At 42.4% G+C, this 20,995-nt stretch overlaps 1 protein-coding gene across 1 annotated transcript; it reads right to left on the reverse strand.

Moving 5' to 3' along the window:
- Positions 1-4,488: 4,488 nt before the first annotated feature.
- On the reverse strand, positions 4,489-18,571 carry ntrk2b (neurotrophic tyrosine kinase, receptor, type 2b; the record flags this gene model as incomplete). The annotated part of the gene is made up of 16 exons (XM_084571659.1): positions 4,489-4,907; positions 6,184-6,342; positions 8,149-8,389; positions 10,764-10,936; positions 11,064-11,194; positions 11,667-11,855; positions 12,444-12,543; positions 12,693-12,727; positions 13,084-13,392; positions 13,854-13,986; positions 15,846-15,982; positions 16,140-16,291; positions 16,387-16,455; positions 16,539-16,610; positions 16,692-16,766; positions 18,375-18,571. 16 exons carry the CDS (start codon positions 18,569-18,571, stop codon positions 4,722-4,724), a joined length of 2,358 nt encoding a protein of 785 aa, XP_084427785.1. The 3' UTR covers positions 4,489-4,721.
- Positions 18,572-20,995: the final 2,424 nt, after the last annotated feature.

Here is a 20,995-nt window from a genome sequence, read left to right on the forward strand (position 1 = left end):
AAGGGAAACCAGTGACACTTTATATATTAATATTATTAAACCGGTTGTAATGATATATTAAAAAACACCAGCCATAACATTATGACCACTGCCAAGTGACTGGATTATCACTAATTATCTCGTTTTCAGGCTGCCTGTCCGAGAGTGGGATATATTAAGCAGCAAGCCAACATTTTGTGCTCAACCCTGATGTTTTAGAAGATGGAAAAATGGCCAAGTGGAAGGATTTTAGACATTTTGCCACTGGCAAACAGGTCAGAGCATGTCCAAAAGCTCTTGTAGCTCTTGTTCCCGGTCTGCAGTGGTCAGTATCTATCCAAGAAGGGAAGAAGGGTAAACTGGAGACAAGGTCATGCACTGTGGGAAGAAGGCAAGCCGGTCGAGGCAGTGTGATGCCGTGCTGGGAGACCTTGTGGTTCCTGCCATCCATGTGGACGTTACGTTGATGCCACCTATGTAAGCATTGTTGTCAAGCATCTGCACTGGAACAAGCCTGATCCGCAGAGGCCCCTCCCCTCAACCCATAGGACCCAAAGCCCTCTGTAGCCAGACACCACAGGACACCCTCAGAAGGCCCATGTCCATTCTCTGAAGAGTCACAACTGTTTTGGAGGCACAAGGGAGACCTACACAATATTAGGAAGGTGGTCATAATGTTATGCCTGATCGGTGTATATTACTAAATGTTGGGAGGCTCCTAAAAGCACTAAATAATAATATAAAACACCTAAAAATCTATTGATCAGCTGATTAGTGTTTAATCTTCCTGAAGCTTCCCCTCAGACTGCAGCAGGGGGCGGCTCAGACCCGAGATCAATCACCCGGAGAAGGCGTCGCCTCGCAGCTAACGTTCACCGAGGTAGGCTCCACAAACACCATAAACCAACCCGACAACATCCTCTCCTAAACTGTGGCTGGTTTGTCCTTGTGAGCGTGAAGCCCGTTTTTTCTTTTTTCAGGCCAGCTGTCCATGTCACTCCCCGGTAGTTATTGTTAGAAACAAATGGTGCCCGCGGGATACTTTTCACGACACATGTTGGGCTCTTTTAAAGTAGCCCAGCGCCAAAGGCAACACAGATTAAATGTCAATCACGCTTTAAGAGACAATCTGCCCGCGTGTGTGTGTGTGAGGTGTTTAGAAAGTCCATGAGAGGCCGGGTGAATAACTGAGAACTCTGGTTGGATGCTCTGTTAAAAGTAGTGGAGTAGGAACAAATGATAAAATTACACAGAAGTACTGTATGAATCAAAAGTTTGAACAAATTTGGATTCTTCTTAATAGTTTCCATGCATTAATTTGACAATTAAAGCCAAAGATTTGTTGTGTCTGCACCTTCAACCCTGGGATGCACTGACTCAGATCTCAGGTGGTGATATCTCTAATGAACTCCTCCTCCTCTTGGTCTTCATTAGAACCAGTTGGATCGCAGTGTTTCGTGGTTTAATGGAAGATTTAAAGTTGAGTTTTATTGAAGAGACCTCACCACTTCGTCCAAGCTGGTTCTCCAGTCCTGAAAAATGACCGGTGGGTTTTTTTTATTTCAGGACATCCGTGGGAACGCCTGAAGCTCACGTCAGGTCATGGAGAGAAGATGACGCCCGGGTTAATCTGAGTAACAGACCTTCGTTGCATGAGTCTCAGACACATTTTTCCGGGTCGATGTTGTTCCTTTTAAGCTGTTCTTGCCATCAGTTAGCTTCATGAGATAGACAGATACTTGATCAGGTTGGGATCTAGTGAATTTGGAGGCCAGGTCAACACCTTGTGCTGCTTGTTTGTGTGTGTACCTGTGTCAGGCTGCATCCTGCCATCAAGGAGTGTCATTGCTATGGGGTGGGGGTGCCTGGTCTGGTCTAGGTGGGTGCTACATGACTAAGTAACATCCACACGAATGCCAGCTCCAAAAGTTTCCCAGCAGAACATCGTATTGTCACAAGATGGTCACTGTTATTCACTTCTCCTGTCAGTGGTTTTAATAATGTGGCTGATCGGTGTGTTTCCCAAAACGATATTATTTCACACATCAAAAGAGGAGGCGTGAAGAATCTCGAGGGCACGGAGCAGCGTATTGTAAGACATACCACTTTTATTAAATGCACAGTATCACAAGGAACATTTCCATTAATTGTGGATAAGCTACTCACATGATGCACAAAGCATTGGATTGATTGATAGAACTGGCTGATTAAAGCAGGATTAAATCTGCCAGGAGAGCACACACACACGCACACACACACACACTCTTGCATTCAAATGCATGTGCAAATGTGCACAAACAGACGCACACGCACACATTCCCTTTGTATTCACACAGTAAGTAAAATCTGTTATCTGCACAGGAATGAAAACCGTCGTCTTTTTTCTTCTTTTACCATATATTTACAAAAAAATCATCGTCCCCCCCACCCAAGATAGATTACATTCAAAAAAGGTCCCCCGCCCCCTCTAGATTACATTCAAAATAATATACTATTCATGATGCAAAGTCACAGTTATTCATCTGAAAGAGGATCAAAATAGGCTACAGTCAGTCAGAGGTTGAGCGGCGGGGTCCGGGCGGGGGGCCAGGAGGCGACCTTCGACCTCCTCCTCGCCGCCCCCGCCGCCCCCGGGCCACGCGTCTGCCGGGGTTCACCTGTCGGCTTAGAGAGATCCTGATGTTGAGAGTCTGTGCTCCCGCCCCAACCACCACCCCTTACCCCACCCCCTTTTGCAGACAGGCGGCGTCTCGGACAGCCTCTGTGCGAGCTCCCCATCACAGTGGAGAGGAAAGAGGAGATCTTTTTTTTGTTTTTTCATTATTATTATTATTTTTTTTTTACTTCTTCAGAGAAAAAGTCCTCCGCAGATCAAAAGTTGCCCAAAAAATAAATAAATAAATAAATAAAAAAAAAAAAAAAAAAGAGGATTGTATTCTCACTGGTATTATGAACGAGCACAAAGGAATTGTACAATGTAGCACAAATAAAATCGTATTTACACATAGTATGTATTGCCAGTGGCCCATAACACGTTGTCTTCAATAGATGTTGCACAGTTTTGACATGATAACCTGCTTAAAACGGATTATACTATTAAACATAGCCTACTATTCATATAGACAAATATCAGAACTGTACAGAATGGACAGCGATTTATGTACAGCGGACGAGTGGTGAGTATTATACAGTCAGAATAAAAACAGACAGAGAGGGGAAACTTCTCATCAGGGACTTCTGTTAAGTTATATTTTTTAATTTTTTTCTCATGATAAGGTGCAGCTGAGGTGTAGATGGAGCTGATTAAGTAGCGCTACAAAGTGCACTTAACAAATGTAATGTGCCTTAAGCCTCCATGTGGAAAAAACACAATGCATGTTTGCATGGAGGGTTTCTGCACCGCTTTTTTTTTTTTTTCTTTTTTAAATCTGCTGCTGAACGTATTACGTTTTAAAACCTTTTGCACACGTGCTGCTCGGGATGAGGCCAAACCGAAGCCGCAACGAGAGATGAAAGCATCCCCAACCCCCCGCCCCACCACACCACACCACACCACACCACCCACGGGACACTTTAAGGGCAATCAGACTCTTAATTAATCCTTTTTTCACCGCAGCCTCACAGCCTGCTACGTAGAATTAAAGATCAGCCTTTCAAAGTGCTTTCCTTGTAATGCAAATAAACGACAAACAAACAGGTAGCCGCTTCAAAAAAAACAAAAAAAAAATAACTAAAAATCTACCCCGTGACATCTGAGAAACAATTTGCTAAACAGCATTGCTGGTGAGTGAAAAATAACTAAAAAAGAAAACGACCTGCGCTGCCAAGTCCTCGCCCTCTGTGCTTTAGGTACCAAATGAACGACGTGAAGACTGAGAAACGAGTAGAAATTTAAGCTTCCTGTGTAAAACACGAGGAGATATTTACAGAGTATGACAAATAATTAAATGAAGGAATCATTGATGAAACGCCGTACGCTCCTTATTACGTCTTACAGCTTGGTTTGTAAGCTGGCAAATCCCTCCTCGGACCGTGCATCACACGCTCAGGCATCTAAAGGGGCTTCGTTTGTTTAAAATTTACCTCAGAAAACACTTAAATATGGAGCAGGGCTCTACAAATATTAAAATATTCCGAAGACGTACAAAAGAAAAAGCTTCAGCCGTAAAGTGATTTTTATCCTCCAGCAGCAGACGATGAGACGCTCTATCTACAAAGATGTGTCCTTACGCTATCCATCATCAAACAGAGACACATTATTTTCCCTTTGTTCATATCCAGCACATATGGAGCACACAAGGACGGTGGTTTGATGTAAATATAACGAGCTGCTGTCTATTTATTCCGCCTTTTTTAATACACACTGTATGCCCCGGCTGGAGTGCTAATGGTTTGGATAAAGTTACATAATCCTGTATGTATTTTGGTTTCCGTTGGTGAAACATGCCTCGCTTTGCGAACCGATTCGGAAAAAAAGAAGAACCAAAAAACCCACTGAAAATTTAAGGCTTTTCTCGATGCGATGGGAACACGGACATTTACACCATTTACAGCCAGGTTCTGTACACAGTCACGCATCTGTCACTTCTTCTTCTTCCTTCCTTCCTTCCTTCCTTCCTTCCTCCTCCTTCTCCGCAGCAGAACACACGAACACTTTATCCACGCACGAAGCACACATGCACGCAAAAAAGAAAAACAAAAGAAAAAAAGTACATACTACGCGGTACTACTACGCTGGCGCATCAGCCCAGTATGTCCAGGTACACGGGCGAGGCCTTGGCCAGGCTCTGGAGCATGCCGTGGATCTCCTTGATGTTCAGACGCATGTAGGGCTCCCTCTGCCAGCAGCCCAGCATCAGGTCGTACACCTCTTTAGGGCAGGTGCGGGGCCTCTGCAGCACTCGGCCCTGGGTGATGCACTCAATCACCTGCAGGACACAGAATAGCATGAATTATTGTGATGTGATGATTTTTTTAAATAAGAAGGCTGTCCTGCAGGTCTTGCCTTTAAAGCACCCATGCCTACACAAACCTCTGTTCATTCTCCATTTATTACTTGTTTAGTTTTACTAGAAGCTGGGAAACTGGGATGCACACTTACTACAAACCTGGATCGACTGCTGTGGTATTGATATATCTGAATTGTGAGGCTTTGTGCTTTCAAACCACATAAAGTATATTTGATTAAAAATACAGCTGAATTTGTAGTCGGCTCATATCGTTGAGGAGTTTGAGGAAGGCTGTCTTATTTTAGTGGCGGCACGACATAAACTTTCTTTCCTTGAACATTTACTGCAATAACGCAGAATCTTTCACATATTAGTAGTTCCCTTCTGTGAAGCCTTTGTTAACCTCCAACAATGGCTACTACACTTCCCATAATGCAGCCAATAGTGACTTTTAAGCAGTGTTTATTTCCGAGTGGAGCCTTTGTCTTGTAAAAAGTGCTCACAACAACTTACAAATAATAATTACGACTTTTATTTTCTAAACCGGAAAGTAACCAAGATGTTTTCAGTTAAATTATTTTCATTAAATTAGGTGAAACCACTTTTAATTCTAATTTAACCACTGAAATAATAGTTTAGGGCACAGGTGTCAAACATACAGCCCGGGGGCCAAAAGTGGCCCGCCAGAGGGTCTAATCTGGCCCGCAGCATGAATTTTGCGAAAATTACATAGAAGCTATCCCTCATTTGTCCACTGTTGTAGAAAGAGAAGTGGACACAACACAACACTGAGACCCAGGACTAAACTGTGGACAAATTGCACTTATTTTTCTTAAGATATTTCACTTTTTTAAAGGATGTTTCATTAAGAGTAAACATACTCTGAATTTACATGTTCTTCTTTGCACTAAAACAAATGGAAAAAGTCTGGAGTTGTCGTAACTTGTATATTATTATCCTGTTGTGTTGCTAGTCTGGCCCACTTTAGATCAAACTGGGCTGTATGTGGCCCCCGAGCTAAAATTGAGTTTGACACCCCTGGTTTAGGGCATCAGATGTGAAGGAAAAATGCAAAATATGTTTCTTTTAAGTCAGCTATTTTCACATGTTTGACCATTTCCAAACCTAACGCTCCCTTTTTTCAGTCAAATTATGAACCTTTGGATTTTTAAGGCTTCGCCACGACAAGACAATCAGGTGAAAATGAGTGTGAGCGAGCGTGACGTTCGGCGGCGGCAGGGGCGGGGCGTCTGACCTCGTTGTTGGAGAGCTGGTACCAGGGCTGCTTGCCGTAGGTGAAGATCTCCCACAGCACCACGCCGAGGCTCCACACGTCGCTCTCCGTGGTGAACCGCCGGTACATGATGCTCTCCGGGGGCATCCAGCGGATCGGCAGCATCGTGTGGCCGCCCACCTGCAAAGAGACAGAGGGAGGACGAGGCTATATGAGGACGGCAATCACAGAGATCATGGTCTGCAGAGGACGAATCCTAAAATATTTTAATTTCATCAGATGCTATTCAAGGTCCACAGAGGATATCATTCTGTTTAGACAACCTACCTACACAGCAACTATATTTACTGTTGCTCCCAAAAAAGACACCAGAAGTTATGGAATAGCCTTGAAACTTAATTTTAAGTCTTTTATTTATAACCTGCTGTAGGAAGCAACTTTTTTTTTTTTAGGTAAAATGTGTCTGCATGTGATTTTACCACAGCAGTTTTCCCTTTAAAACCCTCACAGTCCATTAAATTCATATGAACCTTTTTTAATCGGGTAATTCATCCATCACATTGATTCATCCACCCATTTTCTGCTGCTTAACCAGGTCAGGCTCATGTTTAATGATTAATTACTTCATGAAATTATGAAGGAGATATCAGCGTTAGGGCTGCGATGGAGGATTTAGGATTTTTTTAATAATTTTTTTCCATTTGGTCTGGGGGAAATACCCGTCAAAAAAAAAAACAACAGAGAAGCTGAAACGGTGAAACGTTTGACATGCATATTGAGCGATGAATGGTCGATTATTCAAATTGTCATGGGCTAATTTCCTGTTGATAACCTTGAGTAATAAATATTACTGGGATCCATTGACTAAAATACAAGTTTTCATTATTTTTTCTGACTCTGGGCTGAAACAAGTACTGAATTCTTTTTTTAAATGCTGTTAAAAAGGTCTTTAAAAGTAAACTTATGTGCATATATGCAGAAACCGCAATTCAGACTGAGCTGAAACTGTTTTATAAAGGTGCTAATGAGATATATGATGATTTCTTGGGGGCGTGTGGTTTGTGGTTTTGTGTTACCGTTACTTAGCCGACCCACTCTGATACAAATGCAGTAGATAGTCATGGGCTTTTTCTAACTGGCCGATCCACGGTGGTGCACACGTGTAAAATTGTCTTGTTTTAAGTTGAGTTTTATTCATTTTCCTCTTTGATCAGATTCACCGTACGACACGGTTCCTTTCGGTTTGCAGCTGCAGACGAGACGAGGGCATCGCCTTGCTTTCCGTTTGATTATGACGTCTGATATGAGGAGTTGGTGACAGGCTCTCTTTAAGCAGATCTTATCGCATGCAGGCATCGTCTCAGAAATGTTTTGTGTGTGTGTGTGTGTGTGTGTGTGTGTGTGTTCACACATCTGGCTGGATCCACTTCGGACAGGAGAGGGCGCTGTGGGCTTCAAACTGGGATCTGAGACACCACGGATGGGCCGATTTAAACAAATCCATCTGGCCCCTCAACGTATGCAAAGTTCTGCTTCACTGATCTGTACTGTGACACACTTATATATGTGACATCTTCTCATGCCCGTCAGTACGCACGCCGTATCGTCTCTGCGGTTTAATGTGATTCATGCAGAGCAAAGGGACGCGTTAACTCCTTGCCCTTGTCCATGCATTTTTTCTTTGCACTGTTGGCCCTCATTACCATGGAGGAAGTAATTTTATGCAGATTATAGAATTTGCATTTAAATGGTTTTAAAAATAGATAAAATACCTCTGGTTTAAATTTTCATTTCTGCAGCTGCACAGCTATTTCAGACCTAAACCAGAGTAAAATTCTAATGACATATTTGTGCATTTCCATATTTCTGTGTGTATATATATATATTTATATATTAGAAGGACGTTGAGCATGCATGAGTGTGTGAGCATCTGTGTGAGCAAGAGAAGAGAAAGTGCAGGGAGAGGAAACTATCTCAAATACTCACTCTGTAGTAGTCTGTGCTGTAAACATCTCTGGACATGCCAAAGTCTCCTATCTTGACCAGCAGGTTTTCTCCTACCAGGCAGTTCCTCGTTGCCAAGTCTCTGTGGACGAAGTGCTGGGAGGCCAGGTAGACCATGCCAGCAGCAATCTGTTGGGCAATGTGCAGCATCTGGGACTGGGTGAGCTCCACCAGGATACTGTGCTGACCGTCCGCCATGAGCACCGCATCAGGGCCGTGGGACCTGCAGGCGGACACCAGCGGATAGGTTAGAAAATAATCCATGAAGCTGCAGGAGAATTTGACACGACCAAAGGAAGCTCTCTATTATTGGCCTGTCATTACGGTAATACTGTATGTGAACGTGATATTGTCAGTTTTATGGGAATGACTTAGAGATGAGCGATGTCTCACTGTTGGACATTGTTCCTTCTTCGACAACCTGCCCCCAAAAGCCACATACCGTATGTAGACGTGCATTAATATGACTGTTTTTTATTTATTTACTTTATGACCGCCACATTGTCGACCACGATTGGTCAAATAACTCAAGTAAGAGCGACATGACCTTTGTTTTTAGCAGAAATACTGTTTCATATGAGCTGCTTTGTCATTAACATTTCAGACACAGAAAACCCTTAAATATTTACATGTGAGAAGCTGCATCCTCTGACTTTTTTGTGGCAACTTTGCAAGAAAATTGGTTGCAGATTCATTTTCTGTTCTTCAATTAATCAATTAATTATTTAAGACATAAAGACGTTCGTTGAAACGATTTGCAGACGGCATATTCAGACACTGACGCTCGTTGTTTGCTATCTAAGTGGTTTTAACACTTGAAAATATGATTTCATAAAATTCTCAAGAACCTATTTAGCACGGATTCAGAACGGGTCGACTCATGGCCAACCACGGTAAAGGCAGTTTTGAGAGTCGTTCCAGAAGATTATCGCCATTCTCTTGTCTCTGAATGAATGTGGTTAGCTTAGCTCAGCATTAAGACGGGATGCCGGATCTAACATATCATCTCCTCATAAGACATTGCAGTGTTTGTTTTCTGGTGGCTCGTGTGCTGGACTGTTTCTTGGCTGAGAGGAGTGGCTTCCTGGAGTCTCTGCTGGTTACCTGGCAACTCCCATACGGCGGTAAGACCCGACCGTGTCACTGCTCCCGTTTGAGAAACATACACTATATTACCAAAAGTATTCGCTCACCTGCCTTTACTCATTCTATGAACTGAAGTGCCATCCCATTCCTAACTCATAGAATTCAATATGATGTCGGTCCACCTTTTGCAGCTATTACAGCTTCAACTCTTCTGGGAAGACTGTCCACAAGGTTGAGGAGAGTGTTTATAGGAATTTTTGACCATTCTTCCAAAAGCGCATTGGTGAGGTCACACACTGATGTTGGTCGAGAAGGCCTGGATCTCAGTCTCCGCTCTAATTCATCCCAAAGGTGTTCTATCGGGTTCAGGTCAGGACTCTGTGCAGGCCAGTCAAGTTCATCCACACCAGACTCTGTCATCCACGTCTTTATGGACCTTGCTTTGTGCACTGGTGCACAGTCATGTTGGAAGAGGAAGGGGCCCGCTCCAAACTGTTCCCACAAGGTTGGGAGCATGGAATTGTCCAAAATGTTTTGGTATCCTGAAGCATTCAATGTTCCTTTCACTGGAACTAAGGGGCCAAGCCCAGCTCCTGAAAAACAACCCCATACCATAATTCCTCCTCCACCAAATTTCACAGTTGGCACAATGCAATCTGAAATGTACCGTTCTCCTGGCAACCTCCAAACCCAGACTCGTCCATCAGATTGCCAGATGGAAAAGCGTGATTCATCACTCCAGAGAACGCGTCTCCACTGCTCTAGAGGCCAGTGGCGGCGTGCTTTACACCATTGCATCCGACGCCTTGCATTGCACTTGGTGATGTGTGGCTTGGCTGCAGCTGCTCGGCCATGGAAACCCATTCCATGAAGCTCTCTGCGTACTGTACTTGGGCTAATCTGAAGGTCACATGAAGTTTGTAGCTCTGTAGCAATTGACTGTGCAGAAAGTCGGCGACCTCTTTGCACTATGCGCTTCAGCATCCGCTGACCCCTCTCCGTCACTTTACGTGGCCTACCACTTCGTGGCTGAGTTGCTGTTTTTCCCAAACGCTTCCATTTTGTTATAATAGAGCTGACAGTTGACTGTGGAATATTTAGGAGCGAGGACATTTCACGACTGGATTTGTTGCACAAGTGGCATCCTATGACAGTTCCACGCTGGAATTCACTGAGCTCCTGAGAGCGGCCCATTCTTTCACAAATGTCTTGTTTCACAGTCTGCATGCCTGAGTGCTTGAATTTATACACCTGGGGCCAGGCCAAGTGATTAGAACACCTGATTCTGATCATTTGAATGGGTGAGCGAATACTTTTGGTAATATAGTGTATGTCTGCCATATAGCCCCTTGTAAAACCATTCATATACTTCATAATTCATTCATATAAAGTGTTAATTAGTGAGCATTAGTCTTCACCCTTCCCTCTGAATTGGCTGGTGGCTGCAGCTTCATACTAAAGAAGAGAATACCTCAAACACATGCCAGTGTTTAAAGTCTAAATGATCCCACCTGAGGAACTTGTTCAGGTCGCCGTGTTTCATGTACTCAAACACCATGATGAGCGGGTCGCTCTCCACGCACACTCCGTAGAAGGTGACGATGTGTTCGTGCTGCAGGTTGGTGAGCAGCTCGGCCTCCCTGTAGAAGTCCGCCCGGCCGCTCTCGCTGGCCTCCTTCAGAGTCTGACGGTGAAGGCGAAGACGAGAGGCGCACAGCGAGAAACGTTACCTCCAAGAATGCACGTCTGATCAATACAAACTGAATGTCAAGCGCATTGATTGTTCGAGCGAGCGGCTTCCTGATCCGTACCTTGACCGCCACATGGAGCTTCTCCTGGTCCGGTGTCAGGTTGTAGCACTCAGCCAGAAAGACCTTCCCAAAGGCTCCTTCTCCCAGCTCCCGCTTCAGTACGATGTTGTGTCTCTTGATGTGCTGGACAACTTCAGTGCAGATGAGATTAAATTACTGCCAAGGTCAGGAGTGCATCTTGATTATTTAGTGGATGTAAAATGTTTCTCTGCATCAGTTGTTGTTCTGTATTAAATCAAATTATTCCAACTAAACAATGTTTTTATGTATTTGTATATGATATGCAGAAATGTCAGTCACGATCTACCAAATATTGCATAATTTGTGAGATAAAAAGTCCTGTGATTGACTTACTGATGATCATTTTTGAGCTTTCTTCAAAGTATAATAACTCATATGCATTCAGCTTCAGACTGCAGAGTGAAGCTTTCCGTAAAGCTGCCGTTTCTGCACATCTTCCGTGGACTAACTGTCCAGTTGGAGTCACTATCACAGTGCAGCAGGAAGCTGACAGTAAATACGGCTCCTCGCAGTGATCCCTGCATGGATTTATCAGAAAAGGCCCAGGTTACCCGGCGTTTGCCGAGCGAGGCGGTAACTCACACGTGTCAGATTTCAGCATGCTGCCGGAGTTGCGGAAGTACTGCGGGTTCTCAATGACGGGAATCTTTGTCATCCCAATGATCACTGCGTCTGGACCCATCTCCGAGGACGACGGGGTATTGTTGCCATTGGAGACGTGATGAAGAGGACTGGCGGAGTCATCGTCATTACTGATGACTGAGGAGGAGCCTAGGGAGCCGCAGAAGGGGAGAGATGAGCGGAGGGAGAAGGAGAAGGAGAAGAAGAAGGAGAAGAAGAAGTGGAGGGTGTTGGTCGTGAAGGAGGAGGAGGGTTGCGGAGATGAAAGAGACGGAAAGAGGGAATCCAGGTTTTTATAAAAGATTCATACGATCACAGTCATCCTGAACAACATGAAAGCGTGAGCTCAGCACAAAGTGGGACTCCCAAACTCCTCTAGTAATTTTTACACTGACACAGAGGAAACACTAACACTTCATATATACTAGAATTACTTATTATAAGTTTTAAATTACTAATCTAATGAGGCGCCCATAATTATGTATACATGTGAAGGAATTCTTGATAACACACCGAAAAGATATGTTAATGTGTCTAATCCTACAGTGAAGTGTACGTTATGCAGTGATATAGCCTGGGATAGCTGAAATATGAATTATAATGCGTTATAAACTATGGTTAGCTTAGCATAGCACAAACACCGAAAACAAGGTGATACAGGTATCCTGGGTCTTTAGGCTAAACTAGTTAGCCGTTGCTGCAAAGTGTTTCATAAATGTATTTTTCCAAATGGCTAACCTTTAATTCCAAACTTGGAGTTTCTTCCATATTTCAGAATGATCACCATCAGAATGCAGCCAGTCAAGGCAACTCCAGCGATTCCCACAACAACGTACACCTGGGAGGAAAAGAGAAGACATAAGGAGTCAAGAGATTAATGACAGGATAGTAGAGAATTAAACTAATATAAATGTATTTTAAGGGGTAACAAGTTAAAAGGTAGAGAACCTCTGCTTCAGATGGGATCGACTGATTAGGATCACTTACTGCAACGCTGTCATTCAGTGGAGGGAATGGCGTGTCTGAAATAAAACGCATGAAAATACTTATCTGAGGATTTAGAAATAATAACAATTATTAAGTGCAGAGGTTTTGTAATGCTGACTAATGGGTGTCAAATCCTGAGTCCTGTACTTAGGACTTACCAGTATCTGGGCGAATGATGCAGCCACAGGCCAAAGGAGGAAAAGATAAATGGACATCGTTAGAGTTTATTTTAAATAATTATTTTTTAACTAACATGAATAGCATCTGTTGTTACTTACAGTAATCTGGATCTTCTGTAAAAAAAATAAAAGAAAGAAGAAAAAAATATAATATTAGAGACTATCTATCTAGCCTTGGAAAGTGCGGACTTCTAACTAAATGAACAATTTACCTGTATGGCTGATGTTCGGCGGGTCGATGAACTGGGCAGAGACCGTCTTCGCAACCGAGCCGTACTCATTCGTTGCCTCCAGCTTGTACTCGCCATTGTGGATGTGTGTGGGGTTGGACAACTGCAGGCAGCCGTGGTCCTCGTTCTCGGTGGACTCGTGGATCATGGTGCGGATAAAGTCCTGCTCCAGCAGAAGCACGTCGTTGTGGTACCACCTCAGCTTAGGCTTGGGGTTCCCTGTCACCGTGAAGGGGATGCACCAGTGGTGGTCCCTCTCTGGAGGCAGCAGATTCTGGATGGTGGGGCCAACTGACACGGAGGCAACAGTAGAGGAAGAGTGATCACGGGATGGTAGGAAATAAACACCAGGAAGAAAGCCAATAGGAAAAGCAGCCTTTTTTCAAAGCAAGGAGATGCAATTGGGGAAGATATGTACGGGGAAGACAGGCAAGAGACTGATCACACAATATTTGAACACTGACAACAAGTATACATGGAAGAGGGGGATGAGGAGAAGGGTGGGTAGGACTAAATGAGCTGAGGTGTATGGCAAGGCATGAGGAGCTTTACAGGAGGAAGAGTTATGGACAGGAAACATGAAGTGTCAATAAGATTTGCCGGGAGACACTAATGATAACAAACTGAGGAGCCTTCTGCCTTCACTGGAAAAACAAGGCATTTAAAATCTCATCACAGAGGACATTAAACAAATTAAACTTAGCAATGTAAACAGAATTTCTAAAGGCGTACACTATAGTTGAAGTTCTTACACAGAATATTGAGCTGAAGAGTGGCCTCAGTCTGACCGACCATGTTCTCGGCGCTGCATATGATCACCTTGCCATTATCTTCAGGAGACAGGCCGAATAAGGTGATGGTGCTCTCTGTCTCCATCGGATCAATCTGCGAACACAGTGTTATTTACATCATATTTCCCACATATTTTCCCTACAATTGATATAGTTAGCTAAATGTAATCAACGTAAAGCTTAAACAGTTATAGCAAAATATAGGTAATGGTTGAAGACCTGAACTATTTAGCTAAAGTAATTGGCAAAAAGTTAGCTGAACCTAGGCTAATGGTCGAAGTGTCGAAACAAATCATCAAAAGTAGACTAGGTTGAAGAGTTGAAATGGTTAGCTACACCTTGGCTAATGGTTGAAACGTTTGAATAGTTAGCTAAACCTAGGCTAATGGTGGAAGAGTTTGAATAGTTAGCTAAACCTAGGCTAATGGTTGAAGAGTTTGAATAGTTAGCTAAACCTAGGCTAATGGTTGAAGAGTTTGAATAGTTAGCTAAACCTAGGCTAATGGTTGAAGAGTTTGAATAGTTATCTAAACCTTGGCTAATGATTGAAGAGCTTTAATAGTTAGCTAAATCTTGGCAAATGGTCGAAGAGTTTGAATAGTTAGCTAAACCTAGGCTAATGGTTGAGTCTGAATAGCTAAACTTAGGCTAATGGGTGAAGCGTTTGAATAGCCAAATAAAGTAATAGATGCATGTGTAAACAGTAAAATGATTAGCTAAAGGTAATGAATAAAAGTTGAATAAGTTAGCTTAATGTACGTTACTGGATAAAAGTTGAGTAAAAAGAAAAGTAACTGATAAAAAGTAATGCATTAATAGTGAAACAGATAATTATGCTATTGTCTAAGTAGGTAAAAGCAATGGATGAACAGTGAAACAAGCAACATAGCCTTTGGTTTAAAATAGCATAGTTATAGTTAGGTACTGGATTAACAATTAAAATAATCAGAAAGCCAACAAATTGCTAAAAAAAAAACAGAAGTAAAAAAGATAAAGTTAAAAACCCTTGAAACCCTTAAAAGTGATGGATTCGCAGTGAAGAAAAACTGTATAGTATGAACTAGCTAACAGTTAGGTAAAAGTGATGTATATAACAGTAAAAGTTATTAGCTATTAGTAATGGATGAAGAGTTGAAATTGTGTTTAAGTAATGGATTGACAATTTGCAGGATCATTTTAAATAGCCAGCTAAAGGATAGTGACAATAAATAGGTAAAAGTAATGTAAATAATGAGTTTAATTAGCTGAATGCAAACTGTATGAACATTGACCATTAAAGTGTGAAGAAAACTACCACAACAATGTGTATTTTTATGAAACATAGAATATATAAATCAAATAGACTTCATACCTTTGCAATTCATACAATTTGCATATTGTTAAGAGTCTAATATTTAGATAAGTTGCAAAACCCTGAGGCTGTGTTGAGTCACAAGCCTTCATGAGTAAACTCCAAGTGTTTCACGTCTCTGAATGTTTGCTGATCATTTAGCTAAATGATTTGAATACTTTTTTGTTCAAAGCTGAACAGTTCGGTGCAGTTTTCAAGCTGCTTTACCAAGATTTTGGTGTGTCTGAAGTCCTACACTAGTCTCAGAGCGCTCAAATTCAAGTCAAGACTCCAATTAATATTGACAGACTTCATGACAACACCAAGACCAACCCTATCATCCCTACCCTGCTATAGCACTCAACTTTACGTCCATTTGTATTTTGTTAAGATGAAAGTTTATAGGCATTACAAATTTGATTTAATACAAATAACTTCAGTTTTTAGCACATGTTACTCAAACAGGTGTACATTGTGTACTTGTTTGAGCTATTTTCTACTACAAACTACTTATCTAAGTGCCCATGGCTGGCCTTTCACACAGGTAGTTTTGCCAACTCTTCACTCTAATAGCATTCTCTTGAAAAGTCAGGAGCCCAAAGTGCGAAGCCATGCCACCTCACCTCGTAGTGGGTCACGAGGAGATCGAGGTTCCACGTGATATCAGGACGAGGGGAGCCGGACGCATTGCAAACAGCTTTGACGTTATTCCCCTGCCTCTTGGTCACGTTTTTGGGAGTGACCTCTACTTTGGGAACGACTGCAAGAAACATGCCGTAAAGATTAACATCTGTTCAGATACAAAACTTTAGTTATTCCCGTATTTCCGCCGGTCTTTATTTCAATTTATGTTCCCATTAAGGCCCTCTAAATGTCCAATACCCAACTTTCCTTATTATATTATGGTTTCACCTTACCACAATCTGGTGGAGTGAGTGTAATAAAGTCCCTGGCCCTTCCTCTTCCATCTGTGCAATTCAGTTCTGGACTGTCTACTTCCTCTAGTAGCCTCAATTTGACCCACAAGTTCTCACAAACACATTCCAGGGGGTTTCCAGACAGAATGAGCCTAAAAATAAAAAACAAAATAGCACAACACTTTCACTTCAGTCACACAAAAAAAGGAAGCTGTGCTGATAATTTTTATCTACATGCGTCACTTACGGATATGAAATATTATAGTTCTGAAATGTTCTCCATGACAGTGTTGACAGGTTATTGTCTCTGAGATTTCTAAAAGGAAACAACAAAACAATAAAAATCCAAAATAAGCATACTCACATGTGCGGTAATATAATAACTGTAAGGCTTCTTACACATATTGAAGTCTTGTATTGTTAAAAAAGGCGTCTGGTGATATTGACGTTAGACTCGTCCTCATCACCGTTCTGTTGGAAGTAAAATTGCAGAGTTATTTGAACAGTTTTAATGTAAAACAGTTATGACAAAACACTCTGTGTGATACTTACAGGTTTCTGAGGTTTATGTAGTGCCTCAAATTGCTGTCGTTGATGTCAAGCAGTTGGACCTGATTAGCAATGTATCTATGGAGGGGAAAAAAGGAAAACCAGTTATGATGCAGGTTCGTACACAACATGCATGCAATTTAAAGTTTGTGTAAAGTGAACACAAGTGTACAACAAGTGTGTATTTAATGAAACTGAATACAGTGACTGTTGTTTTCACCTTTGGTTATAAGTCGGACCAAACTGTAGTCCTGCTATATCTCCAAGGTATATACCACTTTTATTTATTATAGGGAATGCAGAAATAGTAAAGTTTTATTTATTTATTTATTTTTTCAGTGCATTTTGTAGTCTAATAATGCCACAACTGCCCTGATTTTTGGTTGCACCACATCTAATTCGCATGTTACTACTTGACAAGAGACAACCAATACTTTTCCCCTTATTTCTTTTTGAAAACGAGGTACAGAACTGCACATTTCATAGGTTTTCCAGGACATCACACAGGTGAAATCATGTCAACTACAATATTTAGAGACACGTGAGTTTGAATGACACGTTAAAAAAGCATTTTTAAGGTTTTATATGACCTGAAAATGTGAATAAAGTAGATAAAATTGTATTGCCCTGTTTCATGGGGGTGACTTTTGTTTACCTGTGGATTGTAACATAAAATTGCACCATCCATCTAAAGCGTGAGTGCTGCTGTAAGTATTACAAATAGGATATGTTTAAATTCGTTTGATTTGCACAAAGGTGCAGCCAGATATCTCTCAGCGAAGTTTTCTTAGGGTGACATCTGCAGAATCGGTTCGTCAGATGTGCACACTTCGCAAACAAATTTGAGGGGCGAATTCAAGTTCTCATTTGATTTGCTGTAAGGAGAAACGAATAATCACGTTACCACAGGAGACGCCTAGTAGGCTGCATTCACGATGTGACGCCTAGCTCCAGCCTGTCTGCCTCAGAAAACTCACCCAGTCTCCCCTACGTTCTCCACTGGGTGCCATGCAGTTGTGCAGGGTTGTAGCAGGTATACGCTCCGACACAGGCCTACACACACACACTGACGCAGATAAGGCTACATAACTGTGGGTAGCCTATTGCCGGGCTGTATACAACTGATGTGATCTCATGTGTAATCTGCCAACAATGTGGTCATATTCAGACGCTGTTATTTCACACCGACGCCCTAAAAGACCAATTCTAACACCTTGGACGGATGGTGCGCCGGGGCCTCAACATCTTTACTCCACCGCTGCCTCTGGAGCTGTTTTGTAAAGGAAAACACCGACTAATCCAAATAAGCCTGACGCGCACTCTCGCCACCATAAAACGCGCGCGTCTGACGCGCAACCACTATCCCCGGCTACACACTCACACGCACGCACACATATACTAGACTACATGATCTGACAAACCCACTGGTTATGAGGAAAAAAAGGTTATGTTTGACATTAAGGGGACACACCTGATGTTGCATCCACATTATAATATTAGGCCTGCAGGTATTAACGCTGCCGCTGATGTTATCAGGTATCATTATTATTATTACTATTATTATTAATATAACACTAACCATCTAGTATTATTGCGACCTACACGATCGAAAGGAGCTCTTTACGCATTGCATCCCAATGAGTTAATAAGCTGTCAGCACGATCATGATCATTTCCACACACTCACATCTCCGTGATGTTTTCCATGTCATCCTCCGCGAGGGCAGGGAAATCCTCGATCCCCGGTACAGAATCAATACAAACAATCCTTGAGATGCTGCAAGAGCAGGACGCGGGGCAAGCATCGCTAAATCTCCACAGCCCCATCAAAAGCAAAAACAATCCAAAACGAGCCATGCCATATTCCCCCGCGCTGGAGTCCATCGCAGGTCCAATGATATCCCCACGAATCCCCCACACAGAATCTTGGTCAAATTGAATTATTGTTAAGATTTCCTTCCTCGCCGCCTTTTATCTGGCCAACTTAATCCTTTCGACTCCGCAGGAAAAAGAAAAAAAAAGAAAGACTGTCGGTGAGGAATGCGCAGAGCCCTCGGTTTTTTAATATCAAGATGCCATGGACTGGCCTTCTCGTCTCCGCAGAGCTGGTATCACACTACTGCATATCGATGCCGTGAAGCAAAGGTGTCAAGTGGTCCGTTCTGGTGCTGTTGCTGCTGCTGCTGCTGCTGTCTCACTCCCCTCTATCGCGGCCACAGACTGCTCGCCTCTTGCCTCGTGAAACAAATATGAGGTGTTCCAGATGTTTGGAGATCAATAGGCAGCAGGGCCCCCCCACCCCCAACGAGCGATTTCTCATGTGCGTGGTGATGGGGAGGAAAATAAGAGAGACTGCACTGTGGAGTAAGGATGCGTGGTGATGCTGCGTGTGTAGGGAGGAAGGCTACCTGCATCCGTCTATCGATTATAGCCGAGGACGAGCGCACCCCCAACACCCCCCCACCACCACCACCTCACCACCCCCGCCCCCCCCACCCCTCAGCCATCACCGGGACTGGGTTTATAGAGGAGATGGTCGCGATACCCTAGAGATTTTATTTCTCACAAGTTCATGGGAATTTATTTGATAATAACAATAAAATCAACTAAAAAAAAAAACATCTGCTGCAGTTTAGTTGTGCACTGTGAGTGTCCAGCTGTGGGTCAAGTGTCTGTGGTGTGCACAACAAAAACAACAACAATATGGATGTAAACTCTTGTGTTGTGGTTACTCTGAAGCCATGCATTGGATGAAAGCCCCCCCCCCCCCCATACACACACACACACCAACACTGTTGTACGGTTGGCCATTAGGCCTAGTGTGACGTACGGTTGACGCACAAGAAGGGGTGCATCTATGAAAAATAATTACCTATACTATGTCTGCAAGCTTCAAATGGGGCTCACTCCAATCACTGATCAGTGCACGATATAGGAGCAAGAATATTGCTTGCTATATTTGTTCCCTTCAATAAGGAGCCTTGTTTTTGTTTTGTTTTTTTTAGTCTGAATTATCTTTTGGCTCAGATTATTGGGCTCCAACATAAAATGAATTACAAGCCACTGTAAACAAACTGTGGCATCTTTTAAATTTGGGTTTGAAGCATACATAGATGCATTTTGATCGAAAGGATTTCTCAGCAATATATAGATCCTGACCTGCACATCTGTTGCACTACTGGTGCTCACTCATAAGCGTGCGTGTTAATCTAGTGTAAATAATAATGTTGATTTTTTTTAACATTTAATGCCAAACGTCTCCTCTGTCTTTCAGCCTCTTTGAGCATTACCACGCGGGGCTGAGCATCAGTGTAATAACATGTTTCAACCTGACCAAATAAACCCTGTTTACCAGTGGGTTCCTAAATTTCACTCATGATGAGGAGGCATACTCAGCCAGGACACATGATCTATGACACAGCCTGGATGGTTAGTGTCGCTATGGTGACTTGCTTTTTACAGATAGCGCGGACAATGTCAAGTGTCGCTATGGTTGCAGATGAAAATATGTACGCAGGCTTTTTTTTTTTTATGAGAAACATCAAGAACTGAATTATATCTGTCTCCATGGTAACCTCAGAGTATAGGAGAGGGGAAGAGAGAGCTCTTTATTTTGCAATAGATCCTTTGCCTATATCTGAACAAGCATGACAACACTAGGGGGTGAAAAAAGGCATGTTTAACAGATTCATTTGTGGATTCAAGATCATGGTTTGTCTGATCTCATGGCCATGTCAGTTTTGTATTTAAAGTGCAAAATAATAATAATAATAATAATAAAAAAAATCAGGGAATCAAAAGATTATTTTTTAAATTTTTTTTATTTTGAAAATGGGGGAATTCATTTTTTTACTTTTTGATGGTGATGCTCTTAGCTGCTTCTCCTCTGGAGCATTAAGTTGACCTTGAAAAAATAGTTGTTGAGAAGTCATGTATTAAATTTTGTTGTCCAGACCAGGAAACCTCTCTCTTCTTGTGCATATACTTTGGTTCCACTTCTGCAACATCCAGTATCTGCTCTCGCCTCTGACTGAACCAGCTGGTGGCAGACTTGTCTTGAACCTTGCATGCAGTGATGCAGCTCTGGCTGCACTGGCAGATCCTCAACTACCCACTTTCTGTGGGTTACACATGCTAACAATATTTCTCTTTAAGACGCATTCAGTTTATTTCAGATCAACGTAAATCTTCTGAGACAATATTAAATAACTTTTGTTCTACACCTGCTGTTCTGTTCTTGTTTATATAAAATGTTTACCCATCTTCATTCAGGCTTTTTGTCCTTGTTTTTAGCTTTAGCATGCCTTG

This window comes from Chelon labrosus (assembly GCF_963514085.1).
Source record: "Chelon labrosus genome assembly, chromosome: 22".
NCBI lineage: Eukaryota > Metazoa > Chordata > Actinopteri > Mugiliformes > Mugilidae > Chelon > Chelon labrosus.